Here is a 27,797-nt window from a genome sequence, read left to right on the forward strand (position 1 = left end):
TCAATACAACACTACTGAGGTAAATGTAGCCAAACTGTAATTGTCTTAACAATAATGCAGGGATTTCACACTTAATTGATTGTCAAGTTCTTCTATTGATTAATCACATGACAATGTTGGAGTCATTTTGCTTCGAACAAGCAGCTCTATAGCTTGCTCTGTCGTTTGGTCCACAAAAATTTCCTTCAAAGTTTTCGACCTAGGAGGCTTAAAGGTTGTGTGTGTGTGTGTGTGTGTGTGTGTGTGTGTGTGTGTGTGTGTGTGTGTGTGTGTGTGTGTGTGTGTGTGTGTGTGTGTGTGTGTGTGTGTGTGTGTGTGTGTGTGTGCAAATGCATAAACACCTGGATGCATGCGCTTACGTGGTAGCAGCTATTGTGAATTCACGTTTATTTTTATGGACCTCATGAAGAGCAGCTGTTGCCCTGGTAACAGCTAATGGGGATCCAAATAAATACACAAAAAAAATCAATCTGGGTATATAACATGGACTCAGAGTGAAACCTTGACAGCCACATCAAATCAATAATCAAGTCTCCATACTATCACAGTAAGATTTGGAGGATTCATGTTCATGCAGGGCCAAGCTTTTATCTCCAGCAGGCTGGACTATTGTAATGGTCTCTTTTCAGGTCTCTTCTCAAACCAAAGAAAGCAACTGCTGGGTCCTAACAGCAACGCATTACATTACAGCAATTCTCAGGTGTCTACACTGGCTTCCAATGAGTCATAAAATAGAGTTTGAAGCACTTGGTGTTTGACTATAAATCTCTAAATCGTTTAGGACCTCAATACATATCTGACTCTTTTACCAAATGAGCTCTGAATGGAGTCCAAATTAAGACGCAGCATGTAGTTTACTTTGGCCTCCTTTCAGAACTGGAACAAACTTCCAGAAGACATAGGATTTGGCCCAACTTTAAATACAACCTTTGAATGTTCTCAACTGCCTGTGACTCAACCTTTGGCTCCAATCACTTTTCCACATTGCACTTTAATTTATTTCAATTCTTTATATTTCTAATTTCTTTAAAAAGGGTGTCTATCTTTTATATTTGTGTTTGCATGTTTTGTATGGATTATCTCCTGTTGAATGGAGTATGGAAAGCACCTTGAAATGTAATAACCTGTTACCTAACTACCGCTTATTGTCATCAACCACTTGACACAACAACAACACTTTACATGATTGGCACTACTGATGTCAATCTATATGCCTCCATTTTTCAATCAAAACAGCAGGTATACAGGTTCTACGTAAAACCAAAACATGTACAGACTGATCTTTCCAGTTCCTTATCAACACATACAGCAGACGGGAACAGTGGAGACTCTTACTCATCTCTCTGCATATAGAAGACAGTTGTGAACATCCACTCATGTGGACGGTGACTAATTTCAAAGCTTGTAGTTTGACAGCCGGTTCCTTTAAATTCTATGGAGGTGGTAGACCTATCCTGACATGAGTAATCTTATTGTCTACCTTAAGACCCTGGTTACAAGAGATGTCCAATATGAGGCGGAAGATCTTTCACGTTAACAAAAAAAAGCACAGACAATGAGCACAAATTACCTCCAGATTATCTTGGAATTCTAAGGCTATTACATACTGAGTGAATGTACGTAGGTATGAATAATAAAGCACTAGCCATTTTTCCAAGAAATACTGTATTGCTTAATATGAAATAGTACTGATTAAGGAGAAAACGATTAGCAGTCATCTTCATGAAACAGGAAGCAAAAGCATTCGGCTCTTACTGTGGAATATAAGTTGCCCTCTGGCAACATTTCGTCCTCTGCTGTTTTCGGCTACACACTCGTACACACCGGCATCCTCCGGGCGAAAATATGGAATTTCCAGAACCCCACTGGAGTGGTTGATTTTAATCTTGCCAGGGAGTGGATATCCATCAGCTCTTCTCCATGAGATAGAAGGCACAGGGCTGCAGAGGTTACACACAAAATGTCACACTGACCACAAGGACTGCATTCACGTTTGCCAGTCTGTTTGTACTTCATACATTTTACAAAGCAATGTGAAGGGTAGAGCTGCACCCTGCTTATGTTTCTGACACTTACTTTCCTAAGGCAAAGCATTCCAGCTTCACTGATGATCCTTTAGAGACGTGAAGGGTGTCTGGAAACTGAACCTCAATCTTTGGCTCGTATTCCCCCATCACTACTGCATGAAGGATAAAAGCAAATCACATCAGTCAAAACACAAAACATGGACATGCAGTTTCCTGTAATTCATATTGGATGTAAGCCGTGGCGCGGATGACACTGGCAGAGAGCGAGCGTGCGTGTTGACGCCACATACAACAGAGTTTGGCTTAGCGGATGGATGACTTTGGATTACATATCTGCCTCAGCTCGAATCTGAAGTGGTACACATAAACGGTCCTGATGGGGTTTAGTATGTGTGGCAAGCTCCTTGCTGTGCGTGTGCCTGCATGCATTTTCATCAGCGCAGACTACATTTCTGGTTATGTAAATATGTGCCTTCATGCAGATAGAGAGGGTTTCTCGAATACATAACCCTGTATAGTTCAGAGGCTTTGGGATAGTGCAAAAAGTTGCTCGTAAGCAAAAGGGAAAACAGTGTCACGCTCAAGACAAGAGATTTATCTCTTAGGCTCGCCCCCCTCCGACAGCGTGTCAGTTCAGTGCACAAGATAACCAGGAAGCAGCAGAGGGGAACTGAGGATGCTTACCGTCTCTCCGCACCACCACAGGGGTTGGAGAACTGAACACGGTGGCGTTGGTCATCATGTTTCTCACCACACACGTGTAGTTCCCAGCGTCTGAGGCTTCGACTTTGGCTATGTACAAGTTACCCGTCCACTGAGAGATAAAACGACGGGCATCCTGTTGCAGGAAGTCCCGCTGTCCATTGAAAACCCATGAGTATTTGATCTCTGAAAAAAAGCAAAGAATAGGTAAAAAAAAAAAGAAAGTAAACAGATACTGTACACCTTCCAATGACTTTCTCAAAATTACAGTACTACCTGCAGTACAGTACACATATTGGAAGAGATATTACAAATAAATTATGAGATATTCTATTTCTCTGCCAAACACATAGTTATAAGATGACTTCAAAGGATGAGCCTGGTAAAATTGTATATTCATTTTGTCAACAAATCCCATGAATAGACCAACACCATCAATTCATTGATTGTACAAAGTACCTAATGGCAGTTAGAAGGTCCAAAGCTTCTATATACATAATCTTTACTTGACTTACTTTATTTGAACAGAATATGTGTGAAAGGTTTAAATCACAAGAGGGAGTTGATCACATTCAATGGGATACATTCATGCATTGGCTCCTGAGGTCAGGATGACTCAACAAAACTGTTTTATATATAACACAGGACGCTGCAATATAATAACCATTATGATTCTTAAAAGGGGTCAAAGTAATGACTAACTGTAAAACTTCCTTTCATCCAACATTGAGGGTGCATGTGGTCCAGACAAATTAGAATTTATAAAATACTTTAGTAAAAGTAATGCAGTTTTAGTTAAAAAAAGATCTGTCTGAAAACATGGTAGTCAGGTCAGAGGATGTTCAGGAAGCCGTTATGAAACTAGATGATAACAAGGCTTGTGGTTTGAACAGCCAGAGAATGCCAGTCATAGGCTTTGTCCTTTGCCTGCCTTGTCCTTTGTCCTTCCAGATTCACCTCGGTATTGTTTGTAAAGTAAAAAGCATGGGTAATTATAGACCTATTGCCTTGACAGTGTTCTCCTTAAAGTGCTGGAAAGGATTCTACTAACAAGGTTAGGGATGTTTTTTTTTTAAAAGGAAACATGGCACTGATATGTGTATTTATGCTCTAAAGAAAATACTTTCTAAATATAGAAGTCCAAACTCCACTGTACTTATGTGTGTTATTGATGCATCCAAGGCCTGTGCCAGAATTAATCATGAAACATTATTTCTGAATTGTTTGCTAGTGGCAAGGCAAGTTTATTTATAAAGCACATTTCAGCAACAAGGCAATTCAAAGTGCTTTACAAACAAACACCAAAGGCATCGAGGTGTTCCAAAGTGTATTCTTAGAATACTAGTCTTCTGCGTGCCCATCAACAAAGGAGGGTTGAATGGGGCAAAGTTGTATCTGCCCCGTTTCATGTAAATGGTGGCATTCGCCAAGGTGAAATTATGTCTCCTATTTTGTTCAATGTGTATATGAATGACCTTTAAAAACAACTGAATCGGTGTAACACAGCCTATGTTGTTGGAAACTCTGTTATCAATCAATGTATGTATGTTGATGACCTGGACCTTGGCTGCAGCAATTACCAAAGGTGTTCTCGCACTATGGCAAAGATTATGACTTTCAATTTAATGAAGTCAGAAGTAAAGAGGATAGGACATTTGTTTTTCCTGTGTTTCACTTGTGTGATGTTCCTCTCATGACATATTGATAGTGTTGTAAACTATATGCTCAGGTCAACATGTTGCTGTCAATGTAGTCTCACATTGCCAGACCTTCCTATATAGCGCTGCAGAGGGTCTGGCTAGTCTACACAACATTCCGGGATGGTAGAAAAACGTGCTCTGGTTTATTGGCATTTCTTTAAACCAAGATTGGGAGAAAAAAGTGAAATCCGGCAGAATTTCCAGCGGCAACGGAGCAATCCCGGAAGTGGAACGTTATATGGATATATTACAAACCACTGTGCAGTGTTTTGACATCTTATCAGCCTTTAAACTCATGGATCTGTTAATCCCTGGATTGTATTTCATTGTCTCACTGGTACCCGAAACAACAGCACCTTCTGCTTTTTTAACGCAGTATATGTCTTTTCATATAATTTGTTGACAATAAGAAAAACAGAATAACTCTTGTATAATCTTTTGACTATGAACCAAGGCTGGTATCACAGTAAAATCAAGCAAAGCTGGAATTAGCAACAGATGGTATCAGGTCACAAGGTCACATGTGTGCTTATTAGTTCCTAAGATGCTTACTAGAGATGCACCGGCAGACTGGCCGGTGACCGGAATTGGCCGGTTTTCACGTGCTCGGCCATGACCGGCGACCGGCAGGTCAGTCTGACATGTGCCAATTTCATGCCGGTCAATGGTACAATTAACTGACAACATAAGTTATACGAGTTACAGTTCTCAAGGACGCACGCACACATGGACGCAACTCTTTTTCCTTTCTCTCAACTTTTCCGGCGCTATTCTGGCACATGTAGGGAACCTCGTGAATTAACCTGCAACATGTCAGCTGTTTGGAAATTCTTCAGCGTGTGTGCAGAAGATAACAAGTAGGCAATACGCAACACCTGGAAGGAAAAAGTAGGGCGTGGAGGGACAACACCAAAACCCAAAATCAATTTTTTTTAGTTGGATATTAGATGTGAAAAGAAGGAAATGGTTCTAACATTGCACTTTAGATGTGTGTGAATTTCCCACACCAGGAGTAATGTATATAGTTCTATTTTATAGTGATCTGTTCAAAACATGTTGTATGTTCTGTGCAAAATGTTCTATTAAAGAAAAGATAGAAAATACATATTTGTGTGTGCTGTAAAGTGGTTAGAAAAAATGAAATTGGAATCGGCTAAAATCGGTATCGGCTGGCCTAACTCAAAGAAAATCGGAATCGGCCTAGAAAGTTGTAATCGGTGCATCTCTAATGCTTACTTTATCTGTTTCATAGATTTTGCAGGCAATATCTATTTCAGTCGATCTTCAACACTTGTCACACAGATGATGACGAGGAGGATTCATGTCAAAATAAGGAATGGAAAGGAATGATAAGAATGTCAATGTAGCGGTGTAAAACACATACACAGCAAGAGAGAGAGAGAGAGAGAGAGAGAGAGAGAGGCAGAGATGTCTGCAGGGACCGCGGAGTGAACTTGGCTATTACTGCAGCACTCCTGTATCAGACACATGACATTCTGCAGTGAGCCCTTTTGACTGGGCAGACGGTAAAAAGTCCCATCCGCTTCCTTGAGGGAAAACAGTGAATTAAAATCATTACAGGGGAAAGTCAGGGCAGAAACTGACAGACCTTTCATGATTAGGAACTATCAGAGACTGGGTCTGTTTAAGAGCTGCAGTCTCAAAGCAACAGAGGACTTGCAGGCACATAATCTCATGTCCTCTGACAGAGTTTAACTCTCAGCACGGCTCCTTTTAGACCACTTATCTATTGATTGCTCAAAGAAGCTTCAGATGATTCGTCTTTTACCAGGTGCATCACTGTTTCTCCTCAAGTTGTGCATCGACAAACATTAAAGAAGCTTTGACATACAGTCATTTAAACCTTGTGGTAACCAAAACCACCCCAACATTTTTCATTTTTAAAACACCTGAAGCTAGCATTATCGTGTAGTGCAAATCCCATCAAATGTGTGACTATGCTGTGTTTAAGAGGAAAAATAAAGAGATGGAGGCTTTTAAAGGGGGAGGGAGGGAAGGCTGGAGGGCAAATTGCTAAAGTGTGAATTCCCACGTGGCCGTAGGATTCAGCTGGCAACAGAGAACGGAGAAAGGCTGGTACGCTGGCGTGAAATTGTGCTGGTGGGCACCGAATGGCTACAGGAGTGCGGACCACTTTGAGGGTCTGCTAATCAGCAGCACACAGACACATGAGCCGACTCACAGCTGTGCCACGGGATAAACGCTCCCCCGGCCACAGCAGCCACCGGCAGACTTTATTACCCGCAGATAACCTGACCACATCGAGAAGAGAAAAAAAAAGACAGTTGGGAGAAGTGGAGCACTGGAGACTTTATAGATGACAGCATGGTCACAGATCATATGGGCGAGAAAAGTGAGCTCAAGGTTAAGCAGTTTGAGGCTATGAACTATAGATGTGAAGGCATGAATCTGGGCAGGTAGAGCGGTGGCTGATCATGAAAAAGAGCCCCGTCTGACAGATAAGGAGAAGTGAGTGGAAAGCAGTGTGTCAGAGTTCGAAAGAAGGAGCAGCAAAAAGAGAAGGTGGCAAGGTATAAAAACAAAAGAGACACAGCAGTGTTACAGGGAGATAATAAGCAGCAGTGTGAGGAACAATAAAGACTGCTGAGTCAAGCAGGAATGTGAGACCACAGCAGACAATGCAGAATAGTTAGAACAGAGCGCTGTACCTCCGTAATGGGGTGGAGGGCCGCAGAGCAGAACCACAGCTTGACCCTCTCTCACCGACACCGTGTTCCTTGACTTCCTGCTGAAGTTCTGCAGAACTGTTGAATATATATTAAAAAAAAGACAACCTTTCAGTGTTTGACAGCTGAAATAACTTTACATAAAGGTGACATCCTGGAAAGGGCATTTCATTCTGGAGAATACTTCCGTGTCTGTTCACGTTGCTTACAAGTCAAACCCAAGAGTCCCCTGTTAATATCGCAGCAACCAATCGAGCTTGAGAGATTACTTTCACCTTTAATTAAATGCTGCTGTGCGGCGTGAGAGAATAGCCATATTGGGAAGACATATCAATCTCAACGTCTTAGAAATACCAACCAAGTCCCAGGGGGGATCAAGCTAATATCAGCAGTGGTCAAATCAGAAATTGACTGATAAAATAAATGCCCCAAATCAAGACATACAGCCCTGATTCTGTCATGCATTCCAATGGTGCTACATACTAATACAAAGAGGTAACACAGTCATTTCAGACATAGCAACTGACATTCAATCTGAGATGGAGCACTTGGATATGACGTGGGCTCAGAAATAATACATTATGACAATTACAATATGTGACAATCATGGCAAATCACATTCACTTTTTTCATGCCCTTTAAACACAGAGCTCTCCCCGTAACGACGCAGTGACAGCTTGCAGAGCTTCAAATATGAATACAGCAGCCCATATGTACAAGAGCAGATGATGACTCTTAAGGCTGATTTATGCTTCTGCGTCGAAGCGACGGCGTACCCCCGCAGGCCCCTCTGCGTCGCCGTGAACCCCCCTCCGAGACCTCCGCCGTAGCTCGACGTGCACCTCCAAAAATGTGTAACTTTGCGTCGAGGCGACGCAGACCGCAAGGACTGCGATTGGTCAACTGGTCCTGTGTGTTGATAGTCTGTGTTTCAAGCAGCCTACTGTGGGGAGTAGCAACATGCTAGTTCATCAGCTTTGCAAATAAACTCAGACATATTTAGGTCACAATGACGGGGTTATCCGTTTGTAAAGTGTCTCTATGTCAGTAGCGTTTTGAAATCAGCACTTCGCCAGCAAGCAGTACTTTGTGGGCAGTTGTGCTAAAGTTTGCTTGCTAACATAACATAAACTGGCCGGCAGACACCTCGAAAATAACCTCAGACTTATCACCCCCTAGCGTTATGGCGGTGAAATGCACCGCGATGCAAAGCAACCCCCGACGCAGAACTCCGAAAGGGTCACGACGAAGAAGCATAAAACAGCCTTTATTAGTTGAGTTCACTTGTATGGACGAGTCAGCAAGATACTAAACCGATACCACACGTGCAGTTTAAAATAAAAATGTTCCTACAATAAGTGCAAACAAGACTATAAATCAGTAACCCAGCTAGCAACAAAATGATTGGTTAATGGTTAATGTTTACCATCTCAGCATGCCTATACTACTATTTTTGCACATTAAGAGGATACCGTTAGCATGTTTATGTCCTACGTGAACTCAAAATACCGCACAAACTGACGCAGTTAGGGTATCCTGTTGTGAAATATTTGACAAGTGGAAAATGTTCCTGTTGGAGATGCTAGATTAAACGTCATGGAAATAAATTAACCAAATTTCATGGCAGTCAAGCCAACATCTGTCTAGATATATTTTACTCTGGACCAGAGTGGTGGACTGACTAGAACCATACATGATAGCATGGTTACACAAGTAGTTTGTGTTCATAATCTCAATTAGAGTTGCAGTGATTAGTCAATGATTTAATTAGCTGATGAATGTAAAAAAATAAATCTGCAAATATTTAGATAATTGATTATTCATTAAAACATGAAAGGTAAACATTGGGTCTGGGTCCACTGGTTTTGCTAGTCTTCTATTGCAGATTACACAACCTTTTTAAAGATCGTTGGTTTGATGGTCTGTCAAATAATTGATTAACCAACTGAAAATAATCATTAGTTTCAGCCGTGTTCTAAATAATTTGATTGTATTTGGTCGTGCATAACATCGCAACAAATCAACAAGGAAAAATCACAGTGTCATGTCAGTAAGAGTACGCACAGTACAAAAACCAGCATACAACTCTACTCACATGCAAACTGGACTTTGGCCTCCCTGCTCACAACAGTCCCAAATGTGTTGGTGGTGATGCACTGGTACACTCCTCCATGATTGATTACATGGGGATTATTGATCAACAGGTTCCCCTCCACAAGGCTGTAGTGTGGATCTGACTCTGTGTTTATTTCTCTCCCATCCATTTTCCACCTGTAGAGAAATTACAAAATAAAAAGAACCACCATCATCAAAGACAACACTTCATGTTTTTGTTGAAGGGCCACATCAAGTTTTCAAGTCTACTAATATTGTGATGGAAACTGTATTTTCATCATTCCAGTGGATATTTGGTAAAAAATCCAGAAAATATCAGGAACAGGAGATGCATGTAGCCAATGTAGCCATGTAGAAATGCAATGTAGTCCAATCCAGTACCACAGCCTGGTATCATAACCAGCTCAGCAGAGCACTTTGTACCACACATTTACTGATGCTACACACTGTAGTCTCACCTTATAGACAGTCAAAGGGCAGTCAGAACACATACCTATAATGCGGAGGTGGGTTTCCCTTGGCTTTGCAATTAATAAACACCTGCTTATCATCAGTGCTCAGGGGGAAAATACTGTCACTGGGCTCCTGGGTGAAGACAGGACCATGGCGCGTATTCTCTGTGTGGAAAAAAGTGGCAAGTGGCACTAAATTAATGCAAAAATAAATCACTCAACGCTCAGAAAACTTTATATAAACTCTACACACATACATTTAGATGCCAACACGGCTCTCTGATCGGCTAACTGGCACATTCTATGCAACAAATGAAGACATCTTATTTTTTTCAGCTTCATTCACAATCAGGACTCTTACAGAAGTGTGCGGCGTGAGAGAATAGACATATTGGGAAGACATATCAATCTCAAAGTTTTAGAAATACCAACCAAGTCCCAGGATGGATCAAGCTAATATCAGCATTGGTCAAATCAGAACTTGACTGATAAAAAAAAAAGCCCCAAATCAAGACATACAGCCCTGATTCTGTCATGCATTCCAATGGTGCCACATACTAATACAAAGAGGTAACACAGTCATTTCAGACATAGCAACTGACATTCAATCTGAGATGGAGCACTTGGATATGACGTGGGCTCAGAAATAATACATTATGACAATTACAATATGTGACAATCATGGCAAATCACATTCACTTCTTTCATGCCAAGAGCTCTCCCCGTAATGACCCAGTGACAGCTTGCAGAGCTTCAAATATGAATACAGCAGCCCATATGTACGGACAACAGCAGATGATGACTCAGTTGAGTTCACTTGTATGAGAAGATAGTAGATACTAAACCGATACCACACGTGCTGTTTAAAAGGATACCGTTAGCATGTTTATGTCCTATGTAAGCTCAGAATACTGCATGAACTGACACAGTTAGACACAGGACTCATTTACAGAGGTCATTTTATTAGTGTAAACACATTCAAATGTGTTTGGTTTTATTTTCAAGTTACGGTTGAAATGGAAGGGCAGTTTTAGGAAATGGAAAAGAGAAAATCGGTCATTATTGTTGCAGTGATTAATTTTTAGTTCCATAAACCCCACCCTACTTAATTATTATTGCTACGCCTGTCCACGCTTCTCACACAACACGTGATTAGTTACAATGATAACTGTATCAGATTTAACATTCACAATTCTTAGTAATTAAAAAAAGTGTTCCTGGTGTGGTGGAAGTTTTCCTATAAAGCAGCAGCATTTAGAAATATCAATGATCAAAATAAAAACGAATAACGACCGTTTGAGAATTAAACCAAAGTTTGGTCTTTGAGTATTTATTTACATTTGCAAATGGAGAAAACACAGTTTCAAAGGTACACGCAGCACAACTGAAAATGTCTTTCTAACCTAAAGTCTAAACATCCAAACATCATATAGTGAAGAAACTCCGTTAAGCCACCTCTCTAAATGTATCTTTTAGTATGGCCATAGTTGAAAAGAGGACATCATGGAAAGTGTATTGTCTCACCTTCCCCTCTGCTCTCTGTTCCTAACATTAGCCTAAACAACAGTTTATCTCAGGAGGCAGAAGGAGACATGGTTTTGTGGCCTTCTCGACTTTGTCTGCTAAAAAGTTAAACAAATGAGAAGCTAGTGTCTCTCCAAAATAAAGCTTCTAGGCTAAGAGTTCATGGCTGCTGCTGTCCCTCTCTGGTCTTTAAGAGTCTAAGAGGAAGGAACAGTATTTTGTGGAGGTTTAAAACAATCTTTAAGCAAATGGTTAAAATCATTAATCAATAATGGTTAAAATAAAATTTGCCACCACACTGGCTTCTCCTTTTTTAGCTGCAGACTGAGAAGACTAGCCAGGGTACTATTTTCAAATTCTGATGGCAAAAACGGCAACACTCGTTCACAGCCATATTAATTATTCACCGTCACAGCTCATCTCTGCATGCTGTAGTCGGTTTACATTTGTGTGTTGGCTCAGCACTACGTCACAAGTTCCATGCTCTGATTGGTTCTAGGTCTATTCAATCACGTCCAGAGGCATTTAGGAAAAACTCTCAGACTCTCGCCAACCGGGATGTGTAGCTTGGCATCATCACACTGTGCGCCATCATGTTCGCTGTCTCAATTTACCATGCAGAGATCTGAGGAGCAGTTAACCGTAGTCCTCATAAATCCACAGGAGTTTAAAATTCCAACACAAAGAAAGCGGAAGGAAACGGACATCGGTGAAAATACATGGATCCGATGGAATTTTCCACGGCACCGTAGCAATCCCGGCAGTGGAACGTCAAGGATATAGACTCCATCAATAACAGCCCCTTGGAAATCTAAAATGAACAGAGCGGTTCCAGACTAACTCCCATTTGCGGCGATGTCAGGTTATGAGATGACATCTGTCATCTTATCTGTCATTTTATCAGCTGTAGCTACATCAACTAATGTCTTTTCTGTATTGAAACCTGCAATTTTTGTGGTAATGATATGCCTCTGCCTTAGCCTTGTAGTTAACAATGGGAGAGGTTACTACTGTTTTTAAAGAGGTGATTCACTGAGAGGGTAGATCTGCTACTCTTTATCCACACTCTGTATCTGGTCACTCTGAAGAATCAAAACACAGACATACTATACATGTAAATTGGTCTAAGCTATATTACACGTCAAGACTAATTAGAAAGACTGACAAGTAACCCAGCTGGCTAATTGAGTTATGCTTTATTTCATTATGATCTTAAACAAGTAGAATAACTTGGTTAGGGTATTTACATGGGAGTTGCAATATCACAGTATTGCCTTGCTCTGGAAATAATCTAATTATTAGAGAGCCTGCAAAGCTGCCGTCTATATGCATGTTGTTTGTGCATGCGTGTCTGCTCAGTCAAGCTTGTTGTCTTGGTTAGCTCCAGCCAAACTATCAATACACAGGAGTAATTAACCGACGTTGCACTAATTACTCCCGTGAAATCAAACATTTCTTCAATAGATGCACACTCACACACTTACACACTGGTGTCCACCCTCCCTTTTTCATACGCCAAGCTGCAGCCCGTTGTTGCTCTTGAAAAATTGCCCTTTTTTCTGTTTTGTCTCTAACCTTGACTAGGACAAAGAGCGCTCCCTCCCGTATCATCATCCTTGCCATCATCATCCTAATGAGAGTGGGAGTCTTTGCTTCAGGAAAGGGCCTTGTTTTCCCCTGCCTCCGAGGGAGGTACTGCATTTTTACCCGGGTTGCGGTGTCCTTTAAATTAAACAAATTAATGAACCTTTAATAGCCGGGCTATTTCACCTGGGAATGGGAAATTATCGGGGGGGTTGTGTGTATGCTTCAGAACAGGCCTGCCTTGTAAACACACCAACCGGACTGACCACTGGCACACATAAACGCACACACATACAAATTACACTTAATAGGTTTTGATGAACAACCACATGCTTATAGTGGCATTGACAATGCATAAGCCTGAGTAGTGTAGTATATAGTGAACAGGCTGCATTTGAGCATTAAATATTCGAATATTATTCGAATATTTAAAAAAATAACAAATGAAATTCGAATGGTATTATAGAGGAAGACTGACAGCTCTAATGGGAATGCATGCAAATGTGAGCTCCATAGTGGGTATATGTATGTACAGTACAGCACGCGCTGCTATTTGCATATTCTTGTCTCTTGTGTTTTGCAGGCTGCACATATATACACTGCTGACTTGAGATGAGATGCTAAATCAACGGAAATGGAAGCATAAATAACAACACAATAAACCCTCACACCATATGCTGAATAAATATACTTTTTTTTTTTGATGACTTGTAAACGGTTAGCTTAAGTTCAGTATACAGTATATCTGTCAAATGGGACTCTCAACATTAAATCTTTTTGAGCTCTTAATGAGAGCTCTTAGAGAGATTTGAACTCAAACAGGTATTACGGAACCAAAGGCTAATGTTACTCTGCTTTTCTGTCAGCAGAAAGGAGCGCCTCGGCACACAGTGGATCTTTTTTGCCTGAGAACAGAGTACAGAATACATTAGTGTTAAGAAAAGAGTCAGTGTGGATTTTTATAGTGCTTTCCACATTTTATGTAAGTGGCAGCAGTTGGACATGAAGCAAGAAAATTGCATCGTAAAAAAAGGAAAGCATAAAAAGACCAGAGAAAGTGAATTTGTGTATGGTATCTATTGAAATGTGAATTTAACAGTGAGACAAGTTTATCAAAGGTGATCTGAAGAGAACATTTAAACTCTGGCTGCAGTTAAATATTGAGATTAAACTGTAAATATATTAGCCAATCTTTAGAATGACACAAGGCAGATTACCTCTACCCTGTGACGTTATCCTGTTAAATAAAATAAAAAAAACACCACTACATTCAAATTTCTGCCTTTGTGATTCCTATTTGCCTAAATGCTCTGCTAAGCTCTTAAAACTGAAGTAAAATCTACAGATTTGGCCATGTTTTGCAACTTCCTTTTACAAACTGGTAGAAGATTTTGCCCAGATACAAAAGTTGCTGAAATGATGGTACCTTCTGAGACTGACATCATGCCCTTTCAAATGAAATGATCCAAACATGCATAAGATGGAGGCAATCTCTCCCTGTGAGAGATGAATGCATATCAGGTGTGTCATAAAAAGGCGGCTTGACTTGGCGTCTCACCAGCCAGGCACTCTTTGAGTGACAGAAGGATCAACAGTTCCCATGGCAACAGCATCTTCATCTTCCAAGGTCAAAGATTATGCTTCTTCCCATCCAGTGCAGAGAGTGGAGAATATTTCCTGGGCAGAAACTGCTCCGTTTGACTCTGGAAGAAAAAGAAGGGCAAATGAGCACCGTGGAGATGAGGAGATGCAGTCTACAACAAGCATCTGGAGAGAGAAAAAAAAAACACACACGCTGGAACTTGTGGAAAATCCGTGAGCCATTAATAATTAATTTAACCAAATAAGTCGAGCCAAGATCCAATGCCGAAGGGCCAGCTAGCAGCTGATACTGGGGAGCTGATATTTAGTGTATACTACATATCACTGCTACACTATCTTCCAGGAGCAAGTCAAGCATAGGGAAAAAAAAGAAATAAAAAATATGCTCGCAGCAGCAGTAACAGATGAGCAGAGCAGCCTGCCAAAGTTAATGCTAAGCTTTCTAAAAACTGTTTGTTCAACATATTTACTCTAGCAAAATGTGTGATGTATTAACGTACGATAGATTGTATATCACAGGGAAAGCAGACAAACTGAATTAAAGTAGAGAAAAAGAAAAGATCCTTCTGTGGGCAAATCAGAGACAGATCATCTTCCATGGATCACGATGCCAGGAACTATTGCCATCGATTTAAAACTAAAAAATAAAGCTTTTATAATTTAGCCAACCTTGTCAAATTATATTACAAGTAACATAATGCAGTTTATGCTGTTTTGGTGCAGTCTGTATTCCGACATATCAGGGTGTTTGCATATTACTTCTGAGCCCATTGTTGAAAGCTTCTATAATCAATATTTGAACCCACATATGAAGGACTTACATTCATCAGGTGATCAAATGTTGCTTCATGCCTGTAGTTTGTGTAAATAAGCAGCTATTTGCTAACAAGTTTGTCATATCTATATATACAGTTTTGTGTTTACAGCTTATTTTTTGCAAAAATCACTTAATGCATTAAGACATGTAACAACACATCTTTGTGACATGACTTCCCTTATGTTGTGACCGCAAGTGTTCTCATCCCAAACCAGTCAGTACAGAATATTATATGATTTTCTTCTGTTTGGTATACTCTGTGAACCAAATTATTACTGTAGACACTCATCGTAGCATGTACAGAACATAAAATCCAAAGTGCGACTTCCACTGGAAACGTTTTGCTAGTGGCAGCGGTTGTCTGTTACCTATGTCCTTTTCTGTGTTAGTGCCTGTAGTAAATTGTTGCCGACAGATGGATGCAAACAAAAAAAAGAATCAGTAACCATGACTGGAAGAAGGGAGGAAAAAGCATTAGCCATACAGGGAGTGAAGTCGATTTATTCTGCCCTCCATTATTTATGCCAAGGGGGCACAATACTGATCATCCAAGCTTCATCTTGTCAGTCATCCTTATTGATTTGGTTTCCAGTTTTTTTAACCTTCTGCCTTCTTGTTTGTCATCCTGCTCATACTCACTTGTCACAATTCTCAATCAAATATGTAGGGATGGATCAACAATGGGAGATTTGGTTGATGTCTTTTCTTATGAGACTCTCTGGGTGTATATTTTCGAAGAAGAAACTTTATCCATGTAATAAGAAGAACACTCATGCATTCTTTTGACCCACTTGGGACTCTGAGCTATGACATGTTCCTTTAATAAACTGCTCCGCCTTGTGCTGTTCTCAGCCTACATTAGAGTCAAAGGTACAACTACATGTTGATTAAAGTGCTGGATGAATAGGTGCTAAGTGAATGACACAAATCTGCATATTGCAATTACAGTTAGATGCACTTCTCTTGGGCTCTGAGAAACTTTAAATCGATGCAAAATGTTTTCCAGACATTTTGTCAAAACGCCTACCTTCGATCAATACTGTTATAGGCCAGCACCTGTAAGTAATTCCAAGTCAATATGTTTTCAAATTCAGACGTGCTTGCCAAGCACCAAGTGAGTGGAGAACGAGTCAAAATAGACTACAAATGCATGTTGATAATGATCTCATGGTTTTGACTGACAGTTACAGTAAGCTACTTTATAAACGGATACATACAAAAAGAGTATGAGGTTCTTCATATTGATCAGACTGATTTGATATCTATGACTTTGCAATTTTGAGCCCGAATTTGAGTTTAAATCGCTTTGAAACTTGTAATAAGAAGCACTTACTCCTCTCTAGCATGAGGTGAATCTAATTGCTCTATTAGGCGTATAACTTCTAGGTAATATCTACATTAATACCCACATAATTCATTCATGCACGTGAATCCAAGACAGATCTTTTGCTAATACCAGGATGCTCAATGAGGAATTACAGCCATTGGTATTTAGTGGATTGTGCGAATATAGGAACCATTACAGTCCATTGCAGAGGGTGTCTAACAAGCCCCTGCAGCCTTGAGTCATTAGCGTACGCTCTGCCCAGTGATCGATGTTAATTTATGTCCGCTGTAGTCAGCTGTCTACTTTCACTTTCAAGCTGATCAACTTTATTTCGTCTACTCGGAAACACGTGTCCCTTGGTCATTTAGCATTCAAAGTCAGACTCAAGCAACCTGATTGCATTTAGCAATAGACAGTAGCCATTATGCATAGTGTGGAAATGCAGAGGCCACAATCCCGAAAGGTGTATAAGTGAGGGAGCTGGCACTGTTCCTGTGTCAGATAGCACAACTCTGTTTTAATGATGCATAGGGCCCTTGCCATCCTTGGGGAGGATGTGTTTCTTGGTCACAGCCCAGAAATTTAAAGTAGTTGCTTGTGATCCCCATGATTAATTTAAATACCCTAGAAAAAATACAATGGTAATAATTCTTGTGCCCAGCGGATGGTGGTCGCAGGTGTTGGAAATACCAAATGGGATGAGGCCAAGCTAATGGTGCCTGGAAGGGAAACTATCCGTCAGGGATAATCCCTAATACTGTAACACTTCGGCATAGATAATGTGCTTCCCCCGCCTCTCTTACTAGCGCGTGATATTGAGATAGCTGTGGAGAAATGATTAAAGGAGGAATGGATGTTGACACGGATAAATGTATGTATCCAGAGTGAAGTATTGCCCGGTTTTAATGTTTAGTGATGATTAGCTTCCCGCTCTGGAAGAGCCAAACTAGGCTAAGAAAAAAAGGGAGGTGGAGAGTGTCCTGTGAACTCTGGTGAGCCATGTTCCACTTCATTACACTCTGAGTAATTGGTTGAACATGTGACCACAGAAATTAACTTCTGCAGCCTTGTGAGAGGTAATTAAGGCGGGCTGGGCATACCATGGTAAACGCGAAATTCAGCATCACACAGGGCCCCATAAAGACATCAACCTGACACCACATTATCATGGCTCAGAGCCCCAATAGCCTGAAAACATATAGCCACCCTCATTGTAGTAATTGTTCAATAATGCTCATATTAAAACATGTCTTATCTGTATAGGCTTCAGTTTCATCAGACAAGGTGCCGGGCTGTAAATATCAAGGAAAGCCTCCCGATCTCAGATTACATTTCATCTTAAATCCAGTCAGCCACAAGGAAGCATGAGCCGTGCTGCAGCTAGGGTAACAAACTGTCACTCACTGTGCAAGTGCATATTGCTCATTGACTAAGAGAAGGCGGAAAATATTGAAAGCTAACATCCTGTCAATTCAATACAGACTCAGCAAACAGAACCGTACATGAAGTTTGGGAGTGAAAAGCACAGGGTTGTGAGATGAATACTTATGAATGCTTAAATATTCAAAGAACCTAACTGACCAGCGTCGAAGTTGTAATCTTTGCATAGTTTTATGTGTACAACTGTAAATTGACCATTTCTTATTTTTTTTCAGTTTTCAGAAGGAGATGGATAGACCTTGTCAGTGCTTTCTGTATGCATATGTCTGGAGGTAGGGTCGTGTGGAAGTGTGTGAAAAAGGATACTATATGGGACCAGGATTATTTTTGGACTACTAAAGTGACTGTTCACCACAGACCTGTATGGAGCCCCAAAATGTTCAATATTGAATAATAATTCTGAAATAAGTAATCACGTGAATTAACAGAGAACATGTAAATTAAGCGATAATTTGTGAGATTGTTACCTTTTCTCGGCTAAACTTAACTGTAAAGACGTAATTTCGTAAGATATACAACTTGTCGTGCATACTTTTTTTTTGGAGAATGAGAATGCGTTGAAGTAAAAGCATTGAAAAACACTTTGAGGAGAAGAAGGATGAGCTAAAAGTCAAGAGAGTCAGGGCAGAAAAGCTGGCTCTGACCACCGACTGCTGGACAGCTTCAACAAATGAAAGCTACGTCACAACTACATGTACGCGTTTAACATTTTGCCTTTTTTCTTAAAAATTAACCAGTTAGTTACCAGTTATTTTTTCATGGTAATGCTCTCAAAAGCAAAATTAACCAAAAATTGACATTGAATCTGAAGTCATTATTATGAAATGTTATTTTATCATGTATTTTCATAACAACATTTTTGTATTGTATTTTATAATTGCCCTTTTCAAAAGTTTTTTTTTTATATTATAATGTCTCCTTTAATTTATTTTATATTTTTATTTGTCCTATATACCTCTAGCTCTGGTCTAGTTTACAATATTGTATCGGATGACACATTTTAGATTAATTTAAGTTCTTTATAACCAACAATCAATTGTGGAAAAGAACACACACACACACAAACACACACACACTTCAAGGAACATAAGATTACTGTATGCTCCTGTACCTGGAAAAACAGTTATGTTCACAGTCATTTAAAGCATGTGATAAATCACAAAGCCCAACAGACTAGTATGTTTCCCACTGATTGAGTATTCACAGAGTAAGTGGAGTCTGCTTGCTCTTTCCAAGACACAATCAGTCCCTTGGCCTGCTAAAAAGAGAGAGAGAGAGAGACAGAGAGAGAGAGAGAGAAAGAAAGAGAGAGAGAGAGAGAGAGAGAGAGAGAGAGAGAGAGAGAAAGAGAGGATTTATTGAGAGTCCTTGTAATATTTAAATACATGAGGATTGAAACAGCCAGACTATTTCTGAGGCAGAAGGATACAATCTGCAAGACGCAGCAGGATTTAGGCTGCTCCTTCAACATAAAATGATTGCACAGGATGAATATTACCAAATATCATGAAAATCATGAAAATTGGGCCAGTGGTTTTCCCATACTCCTGCTGACAAACAAACCGAAACCGAAAACATAACCTCCAGTTGGCGGAGGTAATAAAGTAAACCCTTCAAGTAATCTATTTTAAAAGACAGAACTGTAACACCACCAATTTAAACTGTAACGGAATACTGACAAATTACAGTACTCGTATTTGTATTTTAAATCCGTAATCCCGATTTGTATTTCGTTACTCCCCAACCCTGGCTATAAGCAACTCACAAAAGGTATCTCAACAAACTGAGGCTAAAATAGCTCACAACTGGAAACGTAACGTAATTCTGAAAGGTAAGCAGTCAACACAGGTAAGCAGTCGCTTATTTTCACCATATTATTAATCTTAAACTCAGGAGTAAGTAGTTTTCAGAGACATTTGCAGGCTAGAATGGCTACTTTAAACTCCAAAAACCCTTTAGAGTCAATAAGCAGGGGCATAAGGCTTTATAATGATTCCTAGCTCCTCATTCAGCACACTACCTTATCACTGGGCTTTTATTGTGTCAGCAGCTGTGACCCATTTCAGGGGCTGCCTCCTTCGAAGAACAAGGACTACAAAGGTGTAGCCTTTGAATGACTGAAGGCTACTGTGCTAAGCAGCAGTACCTCCTCCCACAAATGAGACAGTCCATACAGATGATTAACCCAAGCATTTCATGTACTGTAGGAAAAAACATTAGTCCTACTTTTCTGAATATGAAAGTACGCTTCCACAAGAGATTATATTTATTAGAAGTAAAAACTCAGACATCACAAACATGTATTTCTAGACCCACACAAAAACTAATCATAATGACCTGAATCTCTGCACTGGCACCATGGAGGCCATTTACTCAGTGTAATTTGGTTTCCAGCAAGACAGACTCCAGCAGACCTATCACAAAAAGACTGATTGATTCTGCAGGTGGATAGAGCCCTGCTTGCACTGGCCATAATAAGAACACTCTATATTCACAAGATTGCACTGTAAACATCAAAGGGAGGAGGTGTCTTTTTTCATTGTGAAAAGCAAATGGCAAACATTTTTACATCAAGGAGTATGTTTTTGGAAAAAATAGGTAACAGGTCTTAGGTATTATGCAAGAGCTGCACTTGCAACACATTCTCACACCCAACTCGTAAAATAAGGACGTTCGGTCAGGAGCCAAACTCGTTCTTATTTGACGTTAAAAGTCTCCTTTAGCGTCTCATGTAAACGTGCTTGGTCGCCACTATTGCCGTCCCTTTTTCGTCCCTTTTGACGCGCTTGGTCGGGACGGGTGAAGCGCGACAATATCGGAATCGCGGAGGTTGGGTTTAGGAGAAAAACAACGGGGAAAGGACGCCTCAAAAGCCGGGAAACACACCGCGGGTGAAGCGCGACAATAATGGAATCGCGGAGGTTGGGTTTAGGAGAAAAACAACGGGGAAAGGACGCCTCAAAAGCCGGGAAACAAAACACCACACACGGGGCGCGAACCCAAGTCTCCTGAGTGAAAGTCCGGTGTTTTACCCATCCACCATCCTTACGCAACAATTTCCCCTTACATACCACTCGCTAAATCTCATCCAACTGCGGCTCTCCCCAGTACGTTACACAAATACGCCGAAGGGTGCCTTTTTCGTCGCATCAGACGCTGAAGGACACTGCCCAAACGTACTTATTTTACGAGTGAGAACGGGTTGGCACCTAAGGAAAACATAGAACCTCGCTATAATCAGCTTTCCTTGGGAACTTGTTTTCAACATTTTGAAATCTGTGATTCTTGCATTATCAAATTGAATTATCTTAAGCAAACCAACGTCCTGTTTGTCATATTTGGAAACACTGTTGACTTGGTTTTTGACTTTGCATTTGTATGGACTTTTGAGTTCTTGAAAGATGGCTAAAAATGCTTCTATAATTATTGTTTTTACATAGCATGAGGTCATTAAAGCTCCAGCAATCAATGGGCCTCATTCACCAAACGTTCTTAAGAACAAATGTGTTCTTAAACCCCACTTACGCAGTTTTCACGAAGATTCTGGCATTCACCAATATTTTCTTATTTGGGATTTGTTCTTAGGTAAGAACAGAATCTACGCACACTGAAGAGCACTCTTATGCACAATTTAGAGCTGACATGTTTGCGCAACACAAGTAGCTATACTGCTTTTGTCCATTCTAATTTAAAATTTAACATTTCTCTCCATTTTGCAACTATTTATTTTCATTATTTTACACATAATTATACGTTTGTTTTAATAAATACACACTACTGCTCATTTGTAAAGCACTTTGAATTGCCATTGTGTATGAATTGTGCTAAATAAATAAATAAACTTGCTTTGCTTTGCCTTCAATTATGTTAACGGGGAACCTGCCAGATTTCCAATCAAACCATTTCTTTTGTACTTCATCCGTTCTGCGCCCTTCTCCGGATACAGCGTTCACTGCATGAGTAACTCCATTCCATGCATTGGTTTTATTTGCTGCTTAGCATGCACTGCTGCCGCTACTAAATATGATGTCTCGTTTTTCGTTAACTTCTTGCAGCAGTACCTCCACTTCAGAACTACTAAAGTATTTCTTCTTTTGGAGATGAGACCTTTTGGACATTTCTCTAAGTGTGCACACGACACAGCCCTGCCATCTCATGCCCTTTTATGGGAATTAATGGGGTGTTTACCTATGCTAAATAGGAGCAACGGGCACAAGCTTTCAATTTACGAAGACATTGGGATTCATCATTCTAAGAACACACCTTCGAACAATTCTGCTGTTTGAACACATCATGAATCAGACATAGACTTTTCTAAGGGACTTTCTTAAGAACATATTTAAGAGAAAAGTTAGGAACAATGAATCAAATGACTACATGTAAAGTAAAAAGGTCACATTAAAAGACCCACTAATAATTACAACCCAACTCTTCTTTTTTAACCTTTTATAATTAATTGGTTTTCATGTTTCAGTCTCACTCCCATGAACCCTTACTGGAAGCAGGCAGCAGTTTTCAGAAAACTCCAAGGATGCTAATGTTGTTCTGTGACTGCTAAATACAACCGTTGCTAACAGTTAGTCCCAATGAAGAGGGCTGGCAAAGAGGCCAGATTACTGACCTACTATTTTTTTCTGAAACTGAAACCTTTTACCCATAGCCTGGAAATCCAGACCTAGATCCGAAGGATTAAGGGTCTGGCAATGAGCAATGAAAATGGCCCAACTCGAGCGGCGGCATGACGTATCCAGAGCGTACCCATACGCTTAGTTACCAGCGGAGCTAACTGGTAGATTCACTCTCGCCGTGTTGGCAAAACTGCAAAAACGTCCTTCTTGCAAAGGAACGATTTGAGCACCGTCTTCTGTTCCTCTTTTAGATAAAAAGCCAAGTCATTGTAGCGGCCAAACCCGTTTCAAACAACTGGTGTTCATCCGTAGCCATCTTGCAATGTTTACTAATGACGTCGACTTAGCAGCGCTGTCGTCATCTGTTTAGCTTGCCTCTGGCCCGCCTATATGAGATACACTGATGTGATTGGTGCAGCTCGGCTACAAGGGCATAGTTAATGAGCATCATTAGACTACCTGAAGATGCACAGACCACGGCCAGAGTGACTCGCTGAGCAAATTCAAATTGTCTTTTTTTAAGTCCTCTTGCATCAAGTCGACAGTTATCTGAAAGGTGGTTATGGTGCTTACACTATCCTAGTTTCTTTCACAATATTCCAGCTAGTATGCAGGTCTCAAAACCAGGATCCAGCCTTATAAAAGGTTTCTGAAAGCAACCATGAACCGAATACTCCCAAAATCTGATCATACAATTACCCAATTAGTCATTGTGCATGTAAACATTGGAAACACTTCCACAAAGAATGATAGCTATACTGAAAGGAACACATTTTTATAAATTTTTTTAGGAAAGGTTCTGCCAAATTCTCACTTTAAGCTTGTAGGAAGTATTTTCATTTAGACGAGGAACATACAGTATATGTAAGCAATGTAAAGAGAAAAATACCTTGTTATGTTTTAGATTTTTACCCTGTTTTTCTTTTGCTGAAGGGATAAGGCATCTCAGTTGGGGGTCTTAATACTGCCATATTCAGAGCAAAATAATTCTAATTTTGGCTTCTGCCATTGGTTGTTGTGTTTGGGACAATATGGATTGGTGGGCTTTTGTTGCTCTTATTATTAGTTTCACCCCGTATCAATTTATGTGCCACATAGATGAAGGACATTTTAATTATGTGATTATCATAGTTGATGTAGTGGGGTGGAGTGTCGGAGGGAAATTAGTTTAATAAACAATGACATTTTCATATCAATACATTAGGGCTGACAAATTTGACTTAGCTTCTTTTTTTTGTGCATGCTGTTAATTTAAAAATAATCAATAACATTAAATACCCCTTTATCTGGTGGGGAACCCATCTTGGCTATGTTTTTTTTTGTTGCCGACAGGGGCAAACGCACTGCAACTTAACGAAACACAGGCAAATAGACAAAACACAAGCAAATTAAGACAACATCTTCATAAATTTGACAACACATGCGCAGCAATTAGCAAACACGCTGCAAATACAGAAACAATGCAAAAAGAAAAGCACACAATCCTTGAAAACAAATGACAAACACTGCATATTACACAACGGAAGTTCTCCAGGCCTCTAGGGGGAGCGCTAAGTGGAACAGCTTGATATCTGACCCCACGGGGAGAGAGTGCTCTGCCGTTTTATTACCACAACTTTACAGAATCGTCTCTGCTGATTGAGTATCACCTGTGACCATAGACTGTATAATATTAATGGACAAAGCATCCGGTTCGGCGAAGTGCTGCAAATCCTGAAGTGCCGCGGGAAATACAAGGGCATAGTTAATGAGCATCATTAGACTACCTGAAGATGCACAGACCACGGCCAGAGTGACTCGCTGAGCAAATTCAAATTGTGCTCTCGCGAGAACTCTGGATTTCCAGGGTATTTCACCCACGGGTTTCCGTCAACCCGGTGGTGCGCGGTCACGGAAGGCTTGTATAATGTGGACGCGCCAACAAATTTGTTGTGATTACTTAGAATTCCTCATGGGGGCGCAAGCTACGCAGTATAGCTTTAAAACTGGAGGTATGACATACCTCCATGTTGCTTGGTATGGACAGTGCCTGAATTTACCTTTTTCTAACAAGAAGTGGATAACTTTGTACTCATGTACATGTCTGCCTACTGCATGCTACAATACCTTCTGATTCTATATTAATAGAATGACACAAGACCAACAATAACGAGCTTCAACATCTTTGACGGAAAGTCATTCACAGCGACAGACTAACACCAGCCTGTGTCGATGAGACACCTAGATCGACATTCATTTCTGTTATAGGTCAGGAGAGGCTAGTTGCTACAATGTGTGAAAAAGGTATAGGCCTTTCATCACTTTTCTTTTCTACAGTTACAATTTTCTCTTCTTCCTCTCTGCCTTTCTCCAAGTAAAAATCATTGAAAACCAAGTCAGCAGAGGCTACAGTATCTCCAACATCTTTGAAATGTTCAGTCCCGTTTTCTATGATCAGTACAAACTTTGTTGACACTTTTTCAGACTTAAACTTGTGTCTCCACAGAACTGGCATACTGAACCTTAAACTATATAAACTTCCCTTCACAGAAAGTGAGACAGTGAGTATGTTTGCACACAGTAGTATTCTTCTTATCCTGCTTTTGATCATATTTGGAATATGATGTTTCATTACCCCTGGGTCTAAGCAGTTTCATTACAACAGCTACAGTTTAGCTAAGCAGCTAACAAGCATCACCTTACAACACAAACAAATGTATAATGTGTATTCATGGACTTAACGAGGTTTGGGGCTTAGCCCGTACCCATTTTAATAAACTGAATGCAATGCAAAATGGCGATTGGCTTGCCCAGCTTGTTATCCAGTGTATGTTAATTTCAGCAGCCCCATTTGTAGATGTCAGTTAGATGTCACCAACATTTGAATGATACAAAAACGACAGAAATACATGGAGCACGGACGCAGCGCGACATGACTGCCGCAGCATGCCCACAGCAGAGTGCGTCCATTATAATTACCTATTCAATTTCAATTCAATTTTATTTATAGTATCAAATCATAACACAAGTTATCTCGAGACACTTTACAGATAGAGTAGGTCGAGACCACACTCTATAATTTACAAAGCCCCAGCAATTGCAATAATTCCCTCAAGAGCAAGCAGTGCGACCAGTGCGACAGTGGCGAGGAAAAACTCCCTCTTGGGAAGAAACAGAAGCTGCACAGACCACGGAAGCCGCGCTGCTCATCCCTATTTTTACAGAGAGTGGACACAAAGCGACGCACGGGTCTGCTTCAGAGCTCCGTGTGTTTGAGCCTGAACCATAGACTGTAAACGTCACGTAAACTTTAAAGAAAGTCTTTATCATTGCGCAACTAAACTTTGTGTTGCCTACAATTAAAATTGTAAAATAATTGTTTTTTTCTGTACTAAATTGAGGATAAACCACTTTGGGATCTGGATGGCTGGACTCAGTGATGCATTTACATTTCTGTTTGATTTGCCCTCTCCATCAGAGAGAATAACAATCAATGTACAGTATGTTGTTTGTTACAATAATGAAATTAAAAGACTTTACTTAATTGTTAGGTCATCATAAAGCCGTCATCTTTTTTTATTATCTTTTTTAAGTCCTCTTGCATCAAGTCGACAGTTATCTGAAAGGTGGATATGGTGCTTACACTATCCTAGTTTCTTTCACAATATTCCAGCTAGTATGCAGGTCTCAAAACCAGGATCCAGCCTTATAAAAGGTTTCTGAAAGCAACCATGAACCGAATACTCCCAAAATCTGATCATACAATTACCCAATTAGTCATTGTGCATGTAAACATTGGAAACACTTCCACAAAGAATGATGGCTATACTGAAAGGAACACATTTTTATAAATTTTTTTAGGAAAGGTTCTGCCAAATTCTCACTTTAAGCTTGTAGGAAGTATTTTCATTTAGACGAGGAACATACAGTATATGTAAGCAATGTAAAGAGAAAAATACCTTGTTATGTTTTAGATTTTTACCCTGTTTTTCTTTTGCTGAAGGGATAAGGCATCTCAGTTGGGGGTCCTAATACTGCCATATTCAGAGCAAAATAATTCTAATTTTGGCTTCTGCCATTGGTTGTTGTGTTTGGGACAATATGGATTGGTGGGCTTTTGTTGCGCTTATTATTAGTTTCACCCCGTATCAATTTATGTGCCACATAGATTAAGGACATTTTAATTATGTGATTATCATAGTTGATGTAGTGGGGTGGAGTGTTGGAGGGAAATTAGTTTAATAAACAATGACATTTTCATATCAATACATTAGGGCTGACAAATTTGACTTAGCTTCTTTTTTTTGTGCATGCTGTTAATTTAAAAATAATCAATAACATTAAATACCCCTTTATCTGGTGGGGCACCCATCTTGGCTATGTTTTTTTTTTTGTTGCCGACAGGGGCAAATGCACTGCAACTTAACGAAACACAGGCAAATAGACAAAACACAAGCAAAAACATCTTCATAAATTTGACAAACGAGCACATTCGCACAGCAATTGCTGCTACAATACAGAAACAATGCAAAAAGAAAAGCACACAATCCTTGAAAACAAATTACAAACACTGCATATTACACAACGGAAGTTCTCCAGGCCTCTAGGGGGAGCGCTAAGTGGAACAGCTTGATATCTGACCCCACGGGGAGAGAGCGCTCTGCCGTTTTATTAACACAACTTTACAGAATCGTCTCTGCTGATTGAGTATCACCTGTGACCATAGACTGTATAATATTAATGGACAAAGCATCCGGTTCGGCGAAGTGCTGCAAATCCTGAAGTGCCGCGGGAAATCCCGCCAGATGCATGTGTTTTCCGTTTCCTTCCACTTTCTTTGTGTTGGAATCTAAAATCCGGTGGATTTATGAGGACTATGGTTAACTGCTCCTCAGATATCTGCAGGGTAAATCCAGACAGTTAGCTAGACTATCTGTCCAATCTGAGTTTTCTCTCACATGACTACATCGCAGCGGCTCCGTGCGGAGTTTAGCACCGCCCGTGGCGATTCTGATTGGTTTAAAGAAATGCCATTAAACCAGAGCATGTTTTCCTCCCATCCCCCGAATGCTTTGTGGAGTAGCCAGATTCTCCTTCAGCGCGCTTTGGAAGAGGGTCTGGCAAAGCGAGACTATGTATTTTATTAATTTGGCAGCAGCAGCAGCAGGGGCTTTTTTTGAACAGGAAGAAGA

The 27,797-nt window shown here is 40.3% G+C and overlaps 1 protein-coding gene across 1 annotated transcript in view; it reads right to left on the reverse strand.

Moving 5' to 3' along the window:
- Positions 1 to 27,797, reverse strand: part of LOC120558240 (contactin-4) — an 88,441-nt gene that overhangs the window by 34,243 nt on the left and 26,401 nt on the right. Inside the window, exons 2-8 of the mRNA XM_039799217.1 lie at positions 14,371 to 14,515; positions 9,746 to 9,869; positions 9,233 to 9,408; positions 7,120 to 7,215; positions 2,712 to 2,915; positions 2,077 to 2,179; positions 1,756 to 1,940 (exon numbers count right to left, since the gene is read on the reverse strand). Of these exons, the coding sequence (XP_039655151.1) occupies positions 1,756 to 1,940; positions 2,077 to 2,179; positions 2,712 to 2,915; positions 7,120 to 7,215; positions 9,233 to 9,408; positions 9,746 to 9,869; positions 14,371 to 14,431 (949 nt within the window). The 5' untranslated portion in view covers positions 14,432 to 14,515. The remainder of the gene's footprint in view (positions 1 to 1,755; positions 1,941 to 2,076; positions 2,180 to 2,711; positions 2,916 to 7,119; positions 7,216 to 9,232; positions 9,409 to 9,745; positions 9,870 to 14,370; positions 14,516 to 27,797) is intronic.

The sequence above is a fragment of the Perca fluviatilis genome, chromosome 4, assembly GCF_010015445.1.
Source record: "Perca fluviatilis chromosome 4, GENO_Pfluv_1.0, whole genome shotgun sequence".
NCBI classification, from domain to species: domain Eukaryota; kingdom Metazoa; phylum Chordata; class Actinopteri; order Perciformes; family Percidae; genus Perca; species Perca fluviatilis.